Source organism: Trichomycterus rosablanca, chromosome 12, assembly GCF_030014385.1.
Source record: "Trichomycterus rosablanca isolate fTriRos1 chromosome 12, fTriRos1.hap1, whole genome shotgun sequence".
NCBI classification, from domain to species: Eukaryota; Metazoa; Chordata; class Actinopteri; order Siluriformes; family Trichomycteridae; genus Trichomycterus; species Trichomycterus rosablanca.
In genome coordinates this window covers 34,173,671-34,195,905 of record NC_085999.1, presented here as the reverse complement: position 1 = coordinate 34,195,905, position 22,235 = coordinate 34,173,671, and the positions used below count along the sequence as shown (strand labels likewise).

General features: G+C 40.8%; 2 protein-coding genes across 20 annotated transcripts in view; both read left to right on the top strand.

Annotated features, from left to right (window-relative positions):
- Window positions 1–16,187, top strand: part of ttn.1 (titin, tandem duplicate 1) — a 138,006-nt gene extending 121,819 nt beyond the window's left edge. For 17 of the 19 annotated variants that reach the window (XM_063006089.1, XM_063006086.1, XM_063006085.1 and 14 more), the window contains 20 exons: window positions 55–360; window positions 458–760; window positions 861–1,142; window positions 1,227–1,820; window positions 1,905–2,192; window positions 2,313–2,612; window positions 2,713–3,015; window positions 3,121–3,423; window positions 3,516–4,100; window positions 4,181–4,483; window positions 4,577–4,876; window positions 4,960–5,529; window positions 5,624–5,929; window positions 6,421–7,014; window positions 7,141–12,320; window positions 12,706–12,862; window positions 12,955–13,451; window positions 13,659–13,812; window positions 14,416–14,712; window positions 14,821–16,187. In XM_063006089.1, the coding sequence (XP_062862159.1) occupies window positions 55–360; window positions 458–760; window positions 861–1,142; window positions 1,227–1,820; window positions 1,905–2,192; window positions 2,313–2,612; window positions 2,713–3,015; window positions 3,121–3,423; window positions 3,516–4,100; window positions 4,181–4,483; window positions 4,577–4,876; window positions 4,960–5,529; window positions 5,624–5,929; window positions 6,421–7,014; window positions 7,141–12,320; window positions 12,706–12,862; window positions 12,955–13,451; window positions 13,659–13,812; window positions 14,416–14,712; window positions 14,821–15,116 (11,918 nt within the window). In that variant the 3' untranslated portion in view covers window positions 15,117–16,187. The remainder of the gene's footprint in view (window positions 1–54; window positions 361–457; window positions 761–860; window positions 1,143–1,226; window positions 1,821–1,904; window positions 2,193–2,312; window positions 2,613–2,712; window positions 3,016–3,120; window positions 3,424–3,515; window positions 4,101–4,180; window positions 4,484–4,576; window positions 4,877–4,959; window positions 5,530–5,623; window positions 5,930–6,420; window positions 7,015–7,140; window positions 12,321–12,705; window positions 12,863–12,954; window positions 13,452–13,658; window positions 13,813–14,415; window positions 14,713–14,820) is intronic. The other 2 variants (XM_063006084.1, XM_063006099.1) reach the window with 2 other exon arrangements.
- Window positions 16,188–18,526: 2,339 nt separating this feature from the next.
- On the top strand, window positions 18,527–21,589 carry fkbp7 (FKBP prolyl isomerase 7). The gene is made up of 4 exons (XM_063006251.1): window positions 18,527–18,752; window positions 19,212–19,360; window positions 19,904–20,031; window positions 21,090–21,589. The coding sequence occupies exons 1-4, from the start codon at window positions 18,535–18,537 to the stop codon at window positions 21,249–21,251; spliced, it is 657 nt and encodes a 218-aa protein (XP_062862321.1). The 5' UTR covers window positions 18,527–18,534; the 3' UTR covers window positions 21,252–21,589.
- The last annotated feature ends 646 nt before the right edge of the window (window positions 21,590–22,235 follow it).

Genomic DNA, 22,235 nt, shown 5'->3' with positions numbered 1-22,235 from the left:
CTAATATTGATCTGATATGTATGAGCATTTATTCATTCTTTTTTTAAATTGCAGCTGTCCCATCACCTCCGGGAGCACCAGAAATTCTTGTTGTCAGAAAAGACTTTGCGACAATCGAGTGGCTGAAACCTGAAAGTGATGGTGGTAGTGAAGTCACAAATTATCTGATTGAGAGAAAAGAGAGGAAAAGCGTCAGATGGGTCAAGGTTAACAGAGATTCTGTACTTCTGGACACATCATTCAAGGTTACTGGCCTACAAGAGGGCAACATCTACCAGTTCCGTGTTACAGCCATGAATGCAGCTGGGGACAGTGAGCCTAGTGAAGTGTCTATGTATGCAGTCTGCAGAGTACCAACAGGTACAGCATTTAAATGTACATACCAATATTTAAGATGTACATTACTATAGAATGGTTTATTTTACTCAAAGTACATATGTAAAATTTTCCACTACAGGGAAACCAGATGCTCCTTCAATTCCACGTGTAACAGACACTCACAAAGAAAGCATCAGTCTGGCTTGGACAAGACCAGTAGAAGATGGGGGTGCTGATGTCCTTGGTTACGTTCTTGAAATGCAAGAACTTGGTTCAGAGGAATGGACCAGGACTCATGAGAAGAACCTCAGACTTACAGAGTATACTGTGACCGGTCTTACTGCTGGCAAAAAATACTGTTTCAGAGTTGCTGCAGTCAATGTAAATGGAACAGGAGACTTCAGTGACTCATGTACAGAAGTAGAGCCTGTTGAAAGAATTGGTAAGATTTAATATTTAAACATATTTAAAGTCACCATGACAATAAAACATCTTATTTTTTGTATTAAGGTACAATTATACAATTTTGTATATTTTTATAGAAATTCCTGATCTTGAACTTCCTGATGATCTGACGAAGACTATTTGCCTGAGAGCTGGTAGTTCCCTTCGTCTTCATGTAACTTTCACTGGTAGGCCAGTTCCAGCTGTCACCTGGAGTAAGCCTGGTGTGGATCTTGACAACCGTGGATTCATTGAACTGACTGATACTGCCACAACACTAATTATTGACAAGGTGCGTCGCTACGATGCTGGAAAATACACCCTCGAAGCATCCAACTCAGCTGGCAAGAAAGATGCAACCATTATAGTCAAGATCTATGGTAAGTCTTGTCATATTACCCAGAGAATGTGTGTTTATTGATTGTGCTGTATTGTATTGCTCAATTCTGTGCTTTTATTTGTAGATACTCCTGGTCCAACGGGCCCGATTAAAATCAAGGAGCTCACAAGAGAATCTGCTTACATTTCCTGGGATGCTCCTGAGGTTGACGGTGGGGCACCTGTTAACAATTACATAATTGAGAGGCGAGAGACATCGATGAGAGCCTACAAAACAGTGACTTCCAAATGCAGCAAGACATCATACAAAATAACAGGACTGGCAGAGGGACTGCTGTACTACTTTAGAGTCCTTCCAGAAAACATCTATGGTATTGGTGAACCTCGTGAGACACCTGATGCTATATTGGTGTGTGAGGTGCCTCTGCCTCCTGCAAAACTTGATGTTGTGGATGTCACAAAGTCTTCTGTGACTCTTGGATGGGAGAAACCCGAGCATGACGGAGGCAGCAGAATCATTGGCTACATTGTTGAAGCCTGCAAGGCTGGTACAGAAAAATGGATGAAGGTGGCAACTTTGAAATTAACCGACTTTGAATTTACTCTTGATAAACTTAATGAAAACGAGCAGTACCTCTTCAGGGTACGTGCTCTCAACAGCAAGGGTGTTGGTGAGGCCAAAGAAATTGTCACCCCTGTCACCGTACAAGAACTAAGAGGTATTTACTAATCATTTTAATAATATTTTGTATTAAATATTAACTGTGTTTATATTTAAGCTCATATAAATCTTTTACTTTTAGTTATGCCCAAGATTGACTTGTCAAGCATTCCACAAAAGATGATCAGCGTTTTGGCTGGCAAACCACTTGAACTTGATTTCCCAATCATTGGAAGACCACGTCCAGTTTGCTCCTGGTACTTTAATGATAACAAATTAAAGATCGTTGAACGTGTGAAGATTCAGTCTACTGCGAAATTCTCTAAGTTAATGGTTCTCAACACTTCAATTAATGATACGGGAGAGTACACCCTAGAACTGAAGAATATTACAGGAACTACCACAGAGAATATCAAAGTCATTATTCTTGGTAAGTCATTCTGTAACCTGGCAGTTTTCTGACATGATTTTGTAAATGAGCTTTTAATGTGTCGATGATTTTCCAATATAATTTTTAAAAATGTGTTTGTTAAATGTTTTCTTTTTCTAGACAAACCTGATCCACCTAAAGGACCGATTCGTTTTGATGAGATCGAAGCGACATCAGTTACAATAAGCTGGGATCCACCAGAAAGGGACGGAGGCGCTCCTGTCAGTAACTACGTCCTGGAGCAGCGTGATGCCCATCGTCCAGGATGGATCTCCGTTTCTGAATCAGTCAGCAGACCAATCTTTAAATTCGAAAGACTGACAGAGAGAGACGAATACGTCTTCCGTGTTTCAGCGGTGAATCGTTATGGTACTGGAGAGACCTTGCAGTCAGAAGTTGTGGAATGCAGAAGCTCTAAATGTAAGAAATTGTACAATCCGTATTTTAGAGCTTAATATGTAGGACAAATCTGAGTTTGTTCAAATGCATTTGAACTAACATGAACATTTTTTCTTGATAGCTATTCCTGGACCACCAGGCCGTCCAATTGTGTTCGATGTGTCTCGTGATGGCATGACCGTTGCATGGGAACCACCAGATGAGGATGGTGGTTTAGAAGTATCTGGCTACATTATCGAACGCAAGGAGGTCAGAGCTGATAGATGGGTGCGTGCCAATAAAAACCCTGTAACAATGACAAGATACAGATCCACTGGTCTTATTGAGGGCCTGGAATACGAGCACAGAGTCACAGCAATCAATACTAGAGGTGTTGGTAAACCCAGTCTTCTCTCCAAACCTGCTGTGGCAGCTGATCCAGTTGGTATGTATTTTTCATGCTGCATGTATCCATACTGTAAACTATATGTCTGTGTAGTGTAATAATTTTCAGTTATTGTATTATAATAATGAACTGTGGTCTCTTCAGATCCACCTGGCTTACCTCAGAACCCCAGAGTCATAGGCACCACAAAGACATCTGTGTCCTTGGCCTGGAATCCACCTGATGAGGAGGGTGGTTCAAAGGTTACTGGCTATCTGATTGAGATGCAGAAGGCTGGTTCTGTAGCCTGGAACAAGTGCAATACTACACCAACTATGATTTGTGAATATACGTTGACGAAAATGCCTCAAGAGGAGGAATTCAAGTTCAGAGTCATGGCCTGTAATGCTGGTGGGCCAGGCGAACCTGCTGAAATGCCAGGAACAGTCACTGTGAAAGAGATGCTTGGTAAGATGAAATGTAGTGTTATGAATCATGAACATTGCTGCCTGCTGTGTGCTTACTTTTAATTTACCTGGATACTTTCTGCTTTATTTTAGAATCGCCAAGTCATGAACTTGAAGCAAAATACAAAGACATATTTGTTGTTAGACATGGAGCAGTCATCAAACTTTCAGTTCCAATCAAAGGCAAGCCAGCACCTGTTTGCAAATGGACAAAGGATGGACAAGAGATCTCAGCTCGTGCAATGATTGCCTCCAGTGAGGACATTACTGAGCTTGTTATTAAGGATGCTGAAAGATCTGACTCCGGTGTATATGCTATTTATCTTGAAAACAAATGTGGCAAAAAGATGGTGCAGATCAAGGTCAAGGTTATTGGCCGTCCATCTGCTCCCGAAGGTCCAATTATCTTTGATGACGTTCAGGCCCATTCTCTAAGAATGAGCTGGAAACCACCACAGGATGATGGTGGCTCAGACATCCTTGGCTATATTGTGGAGAGACGAGAGGCAACAAAGGCGGCCTGGTACACAGTGGACTCACGGGTGGTTGACACATCCTTGGTGGTTAAAGGACTACATGAAGGTTCTGAGTACCACTTTAAGGTGACAGCAGAGAATAATTTTGGCATCAGCAGCTCCCTAAAATCTGAACAACCTGTTATACCCAAGACTCCAATTTGTAAGTACCGTTCTAACATTGTCATTTTTCTACTGTTATGAACAAAAAATAATCAATGCTTTATGTGTGCATTCAAACAGGTGTGCCAGAAGCTTCCAGCACACCGCCAGAGATTATGGACGTCACCAAGGACTCTGCTTCTTTGGCCTGGACCAAGCCTAAAGATGATGGTGGATCAAAGATCACTGGCTACTTCCTGGAATACAAAGAGGTATCTTCTGACAAGTGGGTTCGCCATGAGACACTGGTTACTTCCATCATGTACACAATCACTGCACTCACGACTGATGCAGAATATCAGTTCCGCGTGATCGCTGTAAATGACATCGGAGAGAGTCAGCCTGGACCTGCATCAGATTCTGTCTTATGCAAGGATCCATTCGGTAAGGAACTATTTCCTAGTTAACTTTGTGTTCCAGACATGTCAGTCATAGAAATGTTACTGAAAAGTGTTTTTGCTATTTTCTATGTGACAGACAAACCAAGTCAACCGGGTGAAATCGACACTGTGACTGTAACTAAAGACTACATAACTATTCGATGGGAAGCTCCTCAGTGTGATGGAGGAAAGCCAGTTGTTGGATACTGGGTTGAGTACAGAAAATCAGGGGAAAGCACATGGAAGAAGTGCAACAGGGAAATTTCAAAGGACAAACAGTTCACTCAGGGTAGTTTGCAAGAGGCCACTGAGTACGAATTTAGAGTGTTTGCTGAGAATGAAACTGGAATCAGCAGACCTCGCAGGACTGCAACTGGAATCAAAACCAAACTTGGCGGTAAATAAAGTTTGTTTTTTGCATTTAATATTTACGTGTATAAAAGATTCCCTTTCACCAATGTTTTCCTTTTCCTGTATTAGTTGGAACTAAACCAGGCCTCAGAAAAGAGATGGATGAAGTTACTGCCAAGCTTGGGCAGACTGCCACCCTAAAATGTCAGATAATTGGAAGACCTGTGCCAGAAATTAAATGGTACAAGGGTGGAAAGGAAATAAAGGAAGGCCGAAAACATGCTGCAACCTCCGATGGCCGTAATCACACACTGACCATCTCAACAGACATGCAGGAAGATGAGGGCTTGTATACATGCAAGGCTGTGAACGAAGCCGGAGAATGCGAGACAAGCGGTACCTTGGTTCTAGAAGCAGCACCTCTGTTCCCAGCACCGCTAAAAGACAAAATCTTTGCAGGATGTGGTACAACTGTGCGCATTCATGCTGTGTACATAGGTCGCCCTGAACCCAAGATCATGTGGTTGCATGGAGCAAGACCTGTAGAGCCCTCTGAGAACGTCATGATTGAGAATACCGAGCATTACACTCATTTAATTCTGAAGAATGTCCAAAGAAGTGTGAATGGTGGGAAGTACAGAATCAGGATTAACAACCACTTTGGTTCTGCGGATGCCATGACTCACCTTGAAATTCTAGGTGTGTATTATTGACACAAGATTTTTTACTTGTAATATAGTTCAGCAGTATGCAAAAGTAGAAATTGTAAATGACTTTTCTTTTTTGTCCACAGACAAACCTTCCATGCCAGAAGGCCCTATTGTTCTTGATGCTCTATTAAAGAATTCAGTAATTATAAGCTGGAAGGCTTCAACAGATGATGGTGGATCCATGATCACAAACTACATCGTGGAGAAGCGTGAGGACAAAGAGGGCACAGAGTGGCAGCTCGTATCCTCATCCATCACAGGCATCTCCTGCCGTATTCCAAATCTTGTGGAAAATGAAGGATACTTCTTCCGCATTTCAGCGCAAAACCGTTATGGCATCAGTGAACCACTCGAGACTCCATCTGCTATTCTTATCAAGAGTCAGTTAGGTAAGTTAAGACAAATACTCACTCACTTTCTTAACAGCTTATCCAATCAGGGTCTGCTGGAGCCTATCCCAGCTTTTCAATGAGCGCAAGGCACGCAGTAACACCCTGGACGGGGCGCCAGTCCATCGCAGGGCAGACATACATACACACACACACACACACACATACACACAGCCATTCACCTATAGGGCAATTCAGTGTCTCCTGAAACCTGACTGCATGTTTTTGTACTGTGGGAGGAAACCGGAGCTCCCGGAGGAAACCCACGCAGACACGGGGAGAACATGCAAACTCCACACAGAAAGGACCCGGACAGCCCCCCCTGGGAATCGAACCCAGGACCTTCTTGCTGTGAGGCGACAGTGCTACCCACTGAGCCACCGTGCCGCCCTTAAGATAAATAATAAAATAAAAAATAATCATTAAAAGCATGAATACTTCTACATAATGGTAGTTTCCATACTTATGTTCATGTTTAATGTGTTTTCCAGATAAGCCAGGTGTACCAATTAAACCGGTGGTATCTGGAATAACCAAGAACTCTTGTGTCGTTTCTTGGAAACCACCACTCAGCGATGGAGGCTCCAAAATCAAGAGCTACACTCTTGAAAAGCAGGATAAAAAGACAGGAGAATGGGTTGCTGTTACAAGCGACGAGATTCACCAGACAGTCTATTCAGTTAAGGGTCTTACAGTGGGCGTGGAATACATTTTCAGAGTGAAATGTGAAAACCTTGGTGGAGAGAGTGAATACAGTGAAGCATCTGACCCTATTATTCCAAAAACTGATGTTGCGGTTCAGGCTCCAGCCTTTAAAGAAGACCTTAGGAATATGAGTGTGAAATACATGAGCAATGCAACTTTAGTTTGCAAGATAACAGGACAGCCAAAACCTGTGATTAAATGGTTCAGGCGTGGCAAGGAAATTCAGCCAGACGGAGTCAAAATCAAGATCCAAGAATTTAAGGGAGGATATCATCAACTAGTTATTGCTAATGCTGATGAAGAGGACTCAACCGTTTATCAGATAAGAGCAACAAACCAGGGAGGATCAATATCAGCTACGGTTTCACTGGATGTTGAAAGTAAGTTGCTGTCTATCTACATATATAGCTATCTACCTATAGTATAACAGTATTTATTTACTACAACCTTGAGAATTCACATTATTCTGGCAATTCATTTGTTTTGTCTTTTTTTTTTGTTTCCAGTACCTGCAAAGATTCATTTACCCAAGAACATGCAACATAAAGAAGCCATCTGTGCTCTTCGTGGTGAGATAGTTAACATCAAGATTCCATTCAGTGGAAAACCAGATCCAGTTATAACATGGCAGAAGGGACAAGACCTTATTGATAATAATGGTTATTATCAAGTCATTGTCACAAGATCGTTCACTGCTCTCGTGTTCCCCAACGGAGTTGACCGAAAAGACGCTGGTTTCTATATCGTCTGTGCAAAGAACAGATTCGGTATTGACCAGCAAACAGTAGAACTCGAAGTTGCAGATGTGCCTGATCCACCCCGTGGTGTAAAAGCCAGTGATGTGTCTAGAGATTCTGTAGCACTTGATTGGGTGGCACCTGCTAACGATGGTGGCAGCAGAGTCACAAACTACATTATTGAAAAGTGCGCCACTACAGCAGAAAGATGGATTCGTGTTGCCCAGTCACGTGACGCTCGCTACACTGTCACCGACCTGTTTGGAAAGACAAGCTACCAATTCCGGGTAATAGCTGAAAACAAATTTGGCCAGAGTGCACCTTCTGAGCCAAGCGGACCCGTTGTGACAAAGGAAGATAAATCAAGAATTCTTAACTATGATGATGAAGTTGATGAAATCACAACCGTCTCTATGGCTAAAGCGCCCCATTCCGAGGTCAAGAATGTACACAACAAATACATGATCGCTGAAGAGCTTGGTCGTGGGCAGTTCGGCATTGTTCATCGCTGTGTTGAGATGAGTTCTAAGAAGACATTTATGGCCAAATTCGTTAAAGTGAAAGGTGCCGATCAGACAATAGTAAAGAAAGAAATTGCAACTCTCAATATAGCACGTCACAGGAACTTCCTGTTCCTCCATGAATCGTTTGACAGTCCTGAAGAACTGGTCATGATCTATGAATTCATCTCTGGACTTGACATATTTGAGCGTATTAGTACAGCCAACTTTGAGCTCAATGAACTTGAAATTGTTAACTATATCAGACAGGTGTGTGCAGCTCTTGAGTTTTTGCACAGCAAGAGTTATGGTCACCTTGATATCAGGCCTGAGAACATTGTGTACACCACAAGAAGGGGAAGCATTGTCAAGATCATTGAACTGGGACAAGCTAGACATCTCACTCCTGGAGAACAAATCAAGATTCAGTTCACAACAGCTGAATATTCAGCACCTGAAATCCATCAGAACGAGATGATCAGCACTGTCACAGACATGTGGTCTGTTGGTGTCCTAGTATATGTTCTTCTCAGTGGACTTAATCCTTTTATTGCTGAAACCAATCAGCAAATGATTGACAACATCTCCAATGCTGAATACAGTTTTGACGATGAGTACTTCAAGGAGGTTAGTGTTGAGGCATTAGACTTCATAGATCGCATTCTCACTAAAGACCGTAAACATCGTATGACTGCTGCTGAAGCTTTGAATCATCCTTGGCTGACAAAGAGCACAGAGGAGCTTAGCACTAGGTTAATTAAGACTACAAGACACAAGAGATACTACCAAGCGATGGTGAGGAAGGAATGGAACACTGTTGTCTCTTCGGCTCGTGTTGCAAGTGGCGGCGCTATCAGAAGTCAGAGAGGCGTAACAGTTGCCAAAGTAAAGATTGCACCATTTGAACATGGTCCAGCAGCTGGACTAATTAGGCATAGTGTTGCTAATGAAGGTGATGATGTAAAGTTTATTTGCAACCTTGATAATTATGATAGCAGTACTGAAGTCACCTGGTACTGTGGAGTCAGACAACTAGAGGAAAGTGCTAAATGTGAAATCACATATGACGAGGGGCTTGCATCAATAACTATAAAGGGTATTACTAGAGCAGACGATGGAACATACAGATGCAAAGTTGTCAATGAGTATGGTGAAGACAGCGCATATGCAGAGCTCTTCGTCAGAGGAGTCAGGGAATATCGCAGCTTCTACACTGCCCGCGTTGTTAAGAAACTTAAACGCAGAGTAGACACGGCCAGACTTTTGCAAAGACCCCCAGAATTCACCCTTCCATTGTGCAATCGAACCGCTTACATCGGTGAGGATCTTCGTTTGAGTGTCACCATCACAGTGCACCCTGAACCACGTGTCATGTGGTTGAAATCCGGACAGAAGATCTGCCCAGGCGATGATGACAAGAAATACACTTTTACTACTTACAAGGGTCTGTATCAGTTAGTGATTCACAAAATGGACCCTGACGATGATGCTGAATACACTGTCGTGGCACGCAACAGGTATGGTGACGATAGCTGCAAGGCACGCCTCACAGTGGTTCCTCGTCCTGCACCTGCAGATAATACCTTGAGACCCATGTTCAAGCGTCTGCTGGCAAACTTGGAGTGTAGAGAGGGCCAGAGTGCACGATTTGAGATAAGAGTCTCAGGAACACCAACACTTAAATGGGAGAAGGATGGCACACCTTTGGCATTTGGTCCACAAATTGAAGTTGTTCACGAAGGTTTGGACTACTTTGTCTTACACATCAGAGACACTCTTCCAGAGGATTCTGGCACATACAGGGTCACCGCAACCAATAAAGCTGGATCTGCCAGCTGCCAAGCTATGCTTAGGGTTGAACGTGTAACACACGTCAAGAAAGACTTTGAGAGTGAGGAGGAGAAGAAGAAAAAACAAGCTCTTGACAAACAGCAGATTGACAAGAAAGTACGATTAACACAGATACTTGCCGGAGCAGATGTTACTCCGCTTACTCCAGTAGCACAACAGGCACTAAGAGAGGCTGCAACTATGTTCAAGCCAGCTGTATCCACCAAGAAAGTAAAGAGTGAAGCTGAAGAAGCAAAGGAAAAAGAAGAGAGGAAGAAGAGGGCAGAGGAGAAGAGGTTGAGGATGCCATATATTGTGCCTTCACCTCGTGTCCGTGCTCCTACTGCTCTTGAGGAAGACAAAGAGATCAAGCACTTCAAACCATTTTCAGACATGAGGTGGTACAAGAAACTACGAGACCAGTATGAGTTCCCTGAACCAATGGACAAGATTCCTCAGAAGAGACTTAAACGTATCCGGCTGTCTAGATGGGAACAATTCTATGAAGTGCCCCTGCCAAGAATTAAAGACCAATACAAACCAAAATGGCATATCCCATCAGTTTCACAAGATGACTTGGAAACCGTAAGACCAGCAAGACACCGTACACCTTCCCCAGAAATGGGCGACTATTACAGAATAAGAAGACGCTCACTTGGAGATCTTTCAGATGAAGAGCTGCTTCTTCCTGTAAGAGAATATCTGTCCCTGAAGGAAACAGAAGAGGAAAGACTTAAACTTGAGGAGGAACTTAGACTAGGCTACTCTGCTTCCCCACCAAGTCTAAGCCCTGTCCGTTTTGAACTCTCTGCCTTGCGACAACCTTCACCAAAAAGAATTACATATGATGAGGAGGAAGAAGAGGAGGAAGTTCGAACATATGACTCCTATCGTATTCCCTCAAAGTATGAGGCTGGCCCAAGCTACATTGATCTGCGGCAAAGACATGATAGGGCAACGTATAGACCTCCTAAGCAGAAGCAAAGGCTTTATGAAGAAAAGGAAGATCTAGAGCTGCTTAGACCAGCTACTACTACTACAAGAATCACTTCCTACAAGAGTCAGCTGAAACATATTGAGTTTGAGGAGAAAACAAAAACCTCAAGGAAAAAGAAAACTAAAGTTTCTGTATCTGCAGTGGCTGAGGGAGCTGTGGTTGACCTAACTGATGTATCAGTGACATCATTTTCACCCACTTATATTAAATCAACACGTGCCAAGTCCGAGAAGACAACTGCAGTAATTGAGGCTAAAGTAGCAAAAGAGGCAACAACAGAACTAACTCAAACTTCTCTCCTAAGCACTACCTCAAGTGAGAAAGTGACTTCTACACAAGATCTGTCCGTAAAAATTGATTACATGCAACGCTATGAGTCAATGAAGAAAGCTCTAAAAACTGAGAAAAAGTTTGAAACGGTGTCTCAGCAGCCATTTAGTCTTGACCATTCACCAAGGGTGACCGTGAGAATGCGCTCTCACCGCGTGCCAGTAGGTCAAAATACAAAATTCACATTGAATGTCCAATCTAAGCCAGAGGCACAGATTCAGTGGTATCACAACGGACAGCCCATTCAAGAAAGCCTGAAGTATCATATGTATAACATGAGTGGGGTTCTTTCTCTCCAAATAATTAACTGTCAGGAAGAGGACAGCGGCACTTATCGTGTTGTCTGCACAAACACCAAGGGAGAAGCCTCGGACTATGCCACTCTTGATGTATCTGGAGGTGGATTTTCTGCATATGCTTCTGAGCGTAAAGATGAAGAGCCTCCAACACCGTTTGTACCTGAGATGACAAAAACAGATGTTTATCATGTGTCATCAGCAAAGGCATCATCTACTTCTGAAACACGCTCAGCGGCAGTAACTGAAATAAAAGCAACTGAAGTAAAAATGGAGACAACAACAAAAAGTGTTGTGCATGAAGAGTTCCATCATGAAGAATCCTCTGAGATACTTCAAAGCGTGGAAGTGAAAAAAGTAATAAAAGCATCAGTAAAGACCGCTGCAGTGGAGCCAAAAAAGCCAACCCTTTCTGCTAAAATCCTTACAAAGCCATTGTCACTGACAGTTTCTGAGGGAGACTCAGCTAAATTTACGTGTGAAGTGGATGGAGAACCTGCACCCAGTGTAACGTGGTTAAGAGAGGGACAAGCCATTGTAACATCTCATCGTCATCTCATAACAACAACAGAGTACAAGTCTACGTTTGAGATCTCCCAAGTTGAAATCTCAGATGAAGGTAATTACAAAGTGATTGTGGAAAACTCTGAGGGCACCCAAGAAGCCGAGTTTACCTTGACTGTTCGCAAACCAACACCTGTGCAGAAGGTTATTGCTTCTCCTCCAAGAGTGAAGTCCCCAGAGTCTCCTCGTATAAAATCACCCACGGGAATCAAATCCCCACCCAGAATTAAGTCACCTGAGCCAATAAGATCACCACAGAGGGTTAAGTCTCCACTCACAGCAAAGTCACCAACTCCAAAAGAGAAAACCACCAAGCCTACCTTCTCAGCAGGACTGAGTGACATCACGGCTGAATCAGAAACAATTATTAAGCTGTCAGTGAAGATCATGGGTGAACCCAAACCAGAGCTGTCCTGGATGAAAGATGGAAAGGTAATACTATAGTATGAAATTGCAGTGATTCAACAATTGCTTAGTTAATTTAAAGTAAGAGGAAGCAAGCATTTAAGCATTTTTGTGTTTAATTAATCATTTATTGGTCTTACATCATGTAAATGTATACCTGCATACTTACAATTTTGGGAAGGCGTTCCATTTGTGGGAATTTGTGCCTGTGCAGATCACTACAGTTCCCCCAAACCAGACTTATCTTGCCATTCTGTCCCAAACTGTTATCATAAAGTTGAAATCATATAATGTATTTAATATAACCACTTTTGTGAGCAACGAATAAAAACAAAGATGCTTAAATATCTGTTACCCTTAACTATATCTCTTATAAATTAACATTTTTTGAATGTGAATATTCTCATTTCAGAGTGTATCCCAAGGTGGCAAATATGAAATATTCGAGGAACATGGATCTGCACATCTTGAAATCTATGATGCTGATGTCTCTGATAGTGGCATTTATAAATGTACAGCAAAAAACAGTGTTGGATCAGTCACTACGAGTTGCACAGTCACTATTAAAGGTATGATTAACTTGAGTCTTAAGGCTCAGATTAGTTAAAATACCATTTATTTACTTAATATCTCAACAATACAAAATGCTTTGTTCCTTCAGAATCAACTAAATATGTTGCTTTGGACACAAAAACAAAGCTAACAGAACAGGCTGTGAAAAAGGAGATTGTTCATGAAGAATTCCAGACCTTCACAGAACATAAAGCATCACAGGTCCAGATGACAATGACGGAGGGTCAGTCAGTCACACTGAAAGCGAATATCCCTGGGGCTTCTGATGTGAAATGGATTTTAAACGGAGCAGAACTGATGAATTCTGAAGACCACAGATACGGTATTTCTGGCAGTTACCACACTTTGAACATCAAGAGTGTCAGCTCCTATGATAGAGGAGTGATCACGTGTGAGGCACAAACTGCACAGGGATTGGTCAAGTGCCAGTTTAACACAATGATCAGTGAAAAAGTCTCAGATGCACCAACCTTCCTAATGCAGCCGCGCTCCCAGAATGTGAACGAGGGACAGGATGTATCATTCTCGTGTGAAGTAGTGGGTGAACCTACTCCTCAAATTGAATGGCTCAAGGACAATTCAGTGGTGAGTATTCTGACAATGTATTAAAACTTTAAGACTTCAATTATATAGATGCTACCCTAGATTGGTGCAACATTCCTGCAGTTAGCAGTAGTTACATGCTGGTGTTGTAAATATTATACATTTTCTTAACTGGAATGTCTATTCGTGTATAACAACATAGCTTGAATTTAATGTAAAGTTGTTCTATTTTTCTTCCATTTATTCCAGTTATCTGTGACCTCAAATATGAAACTAAGCCGCTCCAAGAACGTGTACAAATTAGAGATTCAGAACGCCACAGTTGAGAACAGCGGCAAATACACAGTTAAGGCCAAGAATCAGTTTGGACAATGTTCTGCAACAGCATCTCTTAATGTTCTATGTAAGTTTTTTTCCCCCTATTTTTGCATAAGTAACATAAATACTCACACTACAATAAAAAGGGTTGCTTGTACCTGAATAAAATGTGTACATCATTTACAGAAGAACAATATGCGGTACATCAAGATCAAATTATGTCCAGGTTATATATTTTATTATGGTAAAATGATGTACACATTTAAATCGGTAAATTCAAAGCAACCTCTTTTTAGTGCTCTGTGCATTGTGCCTTCTTGTGTCTTGCCTTGTGTTATATTTGTTCAATTGGCATAAATTCACTTCATGCAGTTATGACGCTGAAATATTTAAGTGCAATGATAAACAATGATTCATTCTCTCATCATACTATTGCTGTATTGATGCATTATTCAAGTGATCGAATTTAGTCAATGTACTAATATCAACTTTTGCATGCATAAAACCATAAAATATGACATGAAATGATATATATATGTATGTCTGACTATACATTTAAAGAAACATTTCACCCGAACTGCACAAATTCAAACATTTTATATTTTGGGTGGAATGTTTCTTTATCAGATCGAGCTCTTTCGCCTGTGAATGTGTGAATGATGTGGTGATTTTTGCTATACTCTCACAGCTCTGGTTGAAGAACCTGCCAAAATGGTAGTATTGAAGAAAAGTTCCGATGTTACAAGCATGCAGGGCAGTTATTCTGCCATGCAAATGGCTTCAAAGATGCAAGAGTCAACGTTCAGCAGCTCCAGCATGTCTCAGATTAAATTTCAAAGCATGTCAGCAGCTAGCATGTCCTCCATGACATCCGAAAGTATGGTAGCCATGGATTCAAGCAGCATGATGGAAATGTCTAGTCACTCACATGTCTCTGGGTCTTCCCTGAGATCCATTGCTTATGGGATAAAAGGTGATAAAAAAGGTGAGAGCGATAAGCCGGGGTTATGTTTGTTCATATCACATGCAGTATTATGCCAGTGCCATGGATTTTAGGACAACAAAATAATTGTAAATCTGTTTTATTCAATAGGTACACCTCCTAAAATTGAAGCTGCCCCTGAAGACATCAGTATTGAGTCGGGAAAGGTTCTGACAGTGGCCTGTGCCTTCACTGGAGACCCGGTGCCGAATGTTGAGTGGTCCCATTCAGGAAGAATGCTATCAAGAGAAGAGAGTCAAAGGTTCCAGATCAAGAATACTGAGGACACCACTACACTTACAATTAGTGGCGTAAAAGAAAATGACGCTGGGGCGTACACCCTCAAACTTTCGAACGAGCTTGGTTCTGATACTGCGACTGTCAATGTTAGCATTCGATCTATGTAAAAAAAAAATTTACACATACGAATATTAATCCAGCCCAAACCCCTTTTCCTTCTTTCAATATATTTTTATTTATTGAATAAGTAAGAAGAATACTGTTCTAAATAAAGACCTGGATCTCTGTTCTTGTAAATATGAACTATTTTTATACCAAACTTGACAATAATTTATGCCAAACTAGACTAAAGTCTAAAGTTGTTATAAAATGTGCCATATTGGATAATTATGACTAAGATTTTTTAAACCATTTTTCTGTGACGTGTACATAATGTATATAGCCGAACTGAACGGTTATGGAATATGTATGAATTGTTATTTATGACAATAATAACTGAAACAAATGGAACGAAATGTTGAACAGGAGAAAGTTCCTGATGGAACGAATACCCTGTTCAACCTGGAACTAAATTATGTGCCTCAACTCAATGTTGAAGTCTTAAGATTGCCTCAGCAGGTAGAGAGGCTCCCTGTTGAAGTTCTTCTAAATCTAAAAGACAAAAGTTATGCACTGTACATCTGTGCATGCAGAATTTTAAATCTCATAAATATGAATGTATAACTTGACCATAAGACCTTGAATGCTGTTTGCATCTTACCCTCATGTAAGCAGGATGACTAGGTCTTGTGTTCAGACTGACTTTGTCATTCTACCATTTTAATGACATGCTCAAAGTGCAAGCGGCCTGCACATTGGGCTGATGATGATGTTATGTGCACACGTTCTGGCAAGTGACTGTTTGAATTTGATTTTATGATAGTAACATCACCTGGCCAAAAATGACATCGGTTCAAATACTCATTTGCCGAACTTGTGCCACCTCTTGGAGGATCGCTAGGTTATATTTTGTGTGTTTTTGTGTTAGTGTGTGTGTTAGCTTTAGAATCTCACCTTGTCAGGGTAATTAAAGAGAACTTTGCCACGGTATCTTCATCAACTGTGCAAAGAAAACAATACTGCAATACCCTGCTCTTAGATTCAATAGCAATTAATTTATGTAGCATTATCTATATATTCAACCTCCTTGAGTTTTATGGATTTCTGGTTTAATAAAGCATGATTTCAGCACCATGAAACTTTTTGTATTTGTATTATTTTTTCCATCACTTTATTTAATTAAGTTTAAAAGCTACAGTACTAGTATGGACAGCATGGTAATTAATCATGCACACTTATCTAGTCACTCACTCACTAGGAGAAAACCAACGTTTTTAGACAAATCCCATGCAGACATGGGAAAAAACACGTTAAACTTCTTCATATACAGTGGTGTTCAAAAAAATAGCAGTCCAACATCATTAACCTGATAAATCACTGTTTTTAGTTCTACTTAGCAAAAAATTTACTTGAAAATGTAGTAGAGTAATGAAAACAAAACAAACACAACAATTAGAACATGCATGCCGCTCATTCTGAGTAATCGAAGCATTGATTGAAAGGGGGTTGTTCAAAATAATAGCAGTGAGGAGTTCAATTGGTGAAGTCATTCATTCTGCACAAGAACGGGTGTCAATTTTGGCCCTTATTTAAGGTAGGAGGGGGGCAAATGTTGCACATGTTGGTCACAGAGCGCATTTCCTTCTGAAATACTGGGTAAAATGGCTTGTTCCAGGCATTATTCTGATGAACAGCATACTTTGATTAAAAAGTTGTTTGTAGAGGGAAAAACATACAGAGAAGTGCAGCAAATTCTAGGCTGCTCAGCTAAAATGATCTCAAATGCCTTGATGTGACAACCAAAACCTGAAAGACGCAGAAGAAAGCGTGGAACTACTGTTTGAACGGATCAAAGAATAGCCAAAATGGCAAAGGTTCAGCCAATGATCACCTCCAGAAAGATCAAGGAACATCTGAAGTTACCAGTGAGTACAGAAGATGATTAAGTGAAGCCAATTTACCAGCAAGAACTCCTTGCAAAGTCTTGTTGATAAGAAAAAGACGTCCTGAATAAGGTAAAATTCGCCAAGGAACACATTGACTGGTCCAAAGAGAAATGGCTCAACATTTTGTTGACTGATGAAAGCAAAATTGTTCTTTTTGGGTCTAGTGGCCATAGAAAGTGTCAGACGATTACCGAGCACTGAATTCAAGCCAAAGTTCACTGTGAAGGTAGTAATCTCCTTCATCCAATATATCACAGAGACAGAGGGATTAACATGGTCTTGGATTAACATTATCTGTAGTTATGTTAAAAGTATGTTCTTTGGGTAAAAGTATGTTATTTTTGGGTATGTTCTTTAACTTGTATTAAATGTCTTGAGAATATTAAGAAAACTGACAAAAAACTGACAAAATAACGTTGAAAGAACGTTCTAATAAAACGTTGATACAACCAAAATGGAATGTTAAGGGAACATTCAGAGGACCTTATTTAAAATGTTCTTAGAACATTCCAAGACAACGTTTTCAGAACGTTAAATAAGTTTAAAACAGTTTAAAACACTGATGCTCGCCTACAAAGCCAAAAATGGACCAGCCCCAAGCTACCTTTGTGGTCTAATAAAACCCCGCTCTGTACCGCGCAACCTCCGAGCCACCAGTCTCGCTCGACTTGATCCTCCACCCAGGACTAAAGGAAGACAAGCATCAAGGCTCTTCTCTGTACCAGCTCCCAAGTGGTGGAACGAACTTCCTCTGTCTGTCCGTACATCTGAGTCTCTTGCTGTCTTTAAAAAACTATTAAAAACCCACTTTTTACTAAGCACTTAAGCTGACTTGTACTTATTTACTAAAAAAAAATTTCCATTTCCAAAAAAAAAACAAAAAACAAAAAAAAACACTTTGGTTCTAACAGGTTTCAGCAGATTTGTGTTCTTCGACTGTTGTTTACTTAAACTAGAGAAATGAAATAATCACTATGGAAGCACTTCTGTAAGTCGCTCTGGATAAGAGCGTCTGCTAAATGCAGAAAATGTTAAATTATGGTTGCAAATGAGGTTTAGGTAACATTCTATGAACGTTCTGAGAACATCGAGAAAACTGGACAAAATAACGTTGAAGGAACGTTCTAATAAAACATTCATACAACCAAAATGGAACGTTAAGGGAACGTTCAGAGGACCTTATTTAAAATGTTCTTAGAACATTCCAAGACAACATTCCCAGAACGTTGAATTATGGTTGCAAATTAAGTTTAGGTAACGTTCTATGAACGTTTTCATAACTTTAAAAAAACGTTCTGAGAACATCAAGAAAACTGGACAAAACAACGTTGAGGGAACATTCCAATGCAAAGTTCCCACAACCAAAATGGAACGTTTGGGGAACGTTCTCAGAACGTAATTTTGTTAGCTGGCCTGTGGCATTTTTTTTCTCTAGGTGGCGGTAACGTGCTTCCAAACTTTGTTGCCAGTTTTGGTAGAATAGGGGATTACCGTGGTGACATGGCAACCCTGTTCTCCGGCGTCTTTGCCACGCAGACAGATGTGCAAGATGTCTGAGCGCTTTCTTTACTTCATTCTCGGCTTTCAGGTTCTTTATAGTTTCATCGATTTAATCGATGCGAGAGCCTCAGCAGACGAGGTTCAGATTGAAGTGGTGTTCGTACCGGAGAACTGCACCCAGAAAAGCAAGAAAGGAGATTTACTGCACGCACATTACGATGGATTTCTGGCTAAAGACGGGTCTCAGTTCTACTGCAGGTAACTACTAACTAACTAAACTCAAAACTCACTTATTTACCTTGTTTATTATCATTAGGAAGCGTACAGCTGCATTTGAGTGATGTGCATTCATGTGAAGTTCATTTTTAGATGGATATTGTATGTACTTACATATTGAGAAGCTTTTATTAAAGTGACTGACAGCTGTGAAACCCAATTAAAACTGTAGACTAATACAGAAAAATATGAATCCTGATTGTTAGTTTAAATCCTGATTTGAATCCTGATTTGAAGTTTAAAAGCCAATAGCTTTAGTCAAGGTTTGGAGTAATTTGGAATTTTTTCTCCAAAATTTCTTTTTTTTATGTTGGGGGATGTGTGTGAAATGAACTATCTTGTTTATTCTGTTAATATAATTTACTTTTTTATGATCAGTGGCCTATAATATGCTATTTAAAACCTAGTACTATTAGTAACACTTCTTTACACCTTTTTTAGTCGCTCCGCTTCGTCCCAGCCTCACTGGTTTGTTCTGGGGGTTGGAGAGGTCATCGAAGGTCTGGACCTGGGCCTGAAAGACATGTGTCCTGGAGAGAAGAGAAAGATCACAGTACCACCTTCATTGGCATTTGGAGAAAAGGGGAAAGGTAAGACGTGCACTTTCGAAACTACAAAAACTAGGGGGCACCACACATTTGAGGTGTAAAAACAATAAATTATGATGGTGAGGGGATTTCTAATCAAACATCAAAGCATACCTAAGTACTGCTATGTTCTGTCCACGAATTGGAAATGGGTCGCATCACAGCAAGAAGGTCCTGGGTTCGATTCCCAGGTGGGGCAGCCCTGGTCCTTTCTGTGTGGAGTTTGCATGTTCTCCCTGTGTCTGTGTGGGTTTTCTCCGGGAGCTCTGGTTTCCTCCCACAGTCCAAAGCTGTTTAAGTGAGGTGAATTAGAGATACAAAACTGTCCAAGACTGTTTGAGTTAAACTTGTGAACTGATGAACCTTGTGTAACCAGTAACTACCTGTCATGTCATGAATGTAACCAAAGTGTAAAACATGACATTAAAATCCAAATAAATAATTAAATAAATAAATTAAAATTAGACGTCACGACTTTTCTTCTATCTATTCTTTATTCTTCTTCTCCAGCTGACTTATCACAACTGTTCCAATTTGATTCCACAGATCCTGTGCCACCCCATGCCACTGTGATCTTTGAAGTGGAGCTTTTGCATTTACGACGGGGGCCACGCAGCATGGAAGCCTTTAATGAGATGGACCTAAACAATGACAAGACTCTGACAAAAGAAGAGGTATGTGATTAGGATAGTTATACAAAAAAAATACTTCTTAGACAGCTTTATGCTTTGTACCTCCTCATGGAGAAGAACTTCAAAAACTAAACCTGTTAAACTACACACTTACACACAGTAACAGTGTAATGGGGAGGATCATGCCTCGCTAGTAAAACGCAAGGACAAGCCTCATACCTGCAAGAGCCCAAGTGCAAAGTGCCTGACGAAGGTAGAACAATATAACAAAGGGGATGTCCATAAATGAATAGGGTGACCAAAATAACAGAAACAAAGTACCAAATTAAAGACACAAAAACATCTGCAGCCCGCAGCTGAGAAAGTGGATAGATGCAGAACTAAGTGGATAGATGCAGAACTTAGAACTGGTTGTCACAATATGATAGGCTGCTCCAGTTCTCAGAAAAAACACAAGTGTGCTTTTAAATAAGTATTGTTACATGAAACAACATAAAACAGTCATCAGACAATTATAACATTGACATTTAAAACATGAAATACAGACTGAGTCTGCATAAAGGTTCACTGGTCAATATTTAATTGTTTTAATGCAAATAAGGTGGAAAAATCTCACTCACTCACTTTCTTAACCGCTTATCCAATCAAGGTCGCGGGGGGAGGGGTGGTGGTGCTGGGAACCCACGCAGACATGGGGAGAACATGCAAACTCCGCACAGAAAGGACCTCGACCGCCCTGCCTGGGGATCAAACCCAGGACCTTCTTGCTGTGAGGTGACAGTGCTACCCACCGTTCCACCCGTGGAAAAATCTGAAGAACATAGTGGTTGGAAACAATGTACTCAAAGCAAGTGAAAAAACAGCATCTATGCGGCTAGCACTGCTGAAGATTCTAACCCAGACCCCCCCTTCCTGAGCACCATTCACAAACATAATTAACAAAACCAATAACAAAATATACGTTTGAAAACTTGTCTGTAGAACCAATAAGAATTAAATACAAAAATTTCATTTCACTGATGATGCTTAACTCACTAAATGAAGACTGTTGCAAATCGGTTCTTTAAAGTTCATTAAAGTTTATTGAAATGTGTTTTTAGGTGAGAAAGCATTTAAAGATGGAAGCTGAGAAGTTAAATGTGCAGAAAGAAGAATCCTACTTCGACAGCGTTGTTACTGATGTTTTTCGCAGAAATGACGAGGATGCCGATGGGACTTTGTCTGTGAAAGAGTACAACGTCTACGAGCATGATGAGCTGTAGCGGCCAATAGAATCTGCTCTTCCTAATAGACATTTTAATGTAGGTAGTAGATGGAATGCACATTCACTGGTCACTTTATTATGTACACCTTTCTGATACATGCATTCATCGATTATTTTATATGGTACCATACAGATACAAATACTGACTGTTGCTCTGTTTAATTTATCGCCCCCTGTGTTCCATTAATGTTTATGGAATGTAGTGTAAAAATGGCCTAGGAAAATACATACAAGGGTGGTGTACGTAATAAAGTGTTTGCTGAGTGCATGAGTCGATGGAGTCTGATAAAATACCACTGTTAATGCACACTTTTAATAAAAACAATTTTTAAATAATTATTGTTTTTGTTATCATGTACAGTCCCCTTCACAGTGATTGGCACGATGATGGACAATTTAGTATTTCCAATTCACCTCACTTGCATGTCTTTGGACTGTGGGAGGAAACCGGAGCACCTGGAGTAAACCCACACAGACACGAGAAGAACATGCAAACTCCACACAGAAAGGACCCGGACCACCCCACCTGGGGATCGAACCCAGGACCTTCCTGCTGTGAGGCGACAGTGCTACCCACTGAGCCACCGTGCCGCCCTTACTTAAAGTAAATGTATTCAGAGAAAAAGACCAGAGTAAAATCAGAGTAAAAATGCTGTCTGAGGTCTGATACAGCAAGTATTAAGTATTATTCTCTAATATTTAATTTTATATTATTGCATTAAACAGTCCCCGTCCTCTCCAATAAATACGTCATATTTTTTTTTGTGTAAGGTACTTGGGTGGCGCAGCAGTATATTACACCCCTCTTTGCTGAGATTCAGGTTTTAATCTCAGTGGTGCTAGTTGCCTGCCAGTCTACACAGACACAATTGGCCATGTTTAAGAAAGGGTGTGTGGCTGAAGCCACAATGGATTAGAGAGTATTTCCACGCTTTCGGTGGAACCTGACCAGCTGCAACCCTGACCAGAATGAAGCCTTTGA

What these genes read in the sequence shown, in the direction of transcription:
- fkbp7 (XM_063006251.1), top strand. Translation starts at nt 18,535, where the DNA reads ATGTGCAAGATGTCTGAGCGCTTTCTTTACTTCATTCTCGGCTTTCAG. An exon ending in GGGTCTCAGTTCTACTGCAG is followed by an intron (nt 18,753 to 19,211) that starts GTAACTACTAAC and finishes CACCTTTTTTAG; the next exon opens with TCGCTCCGCTTCGTCCCAGC. An exon ending in ATTTGGAGAAAAGGGGAAAG is followed by an intron (nt 19,361 to 19,903) that starts GTAAGACGTGCA and finishes TTGATTCCACAG; the next exon opens with ATCCTGTGCCACCCCATGCC.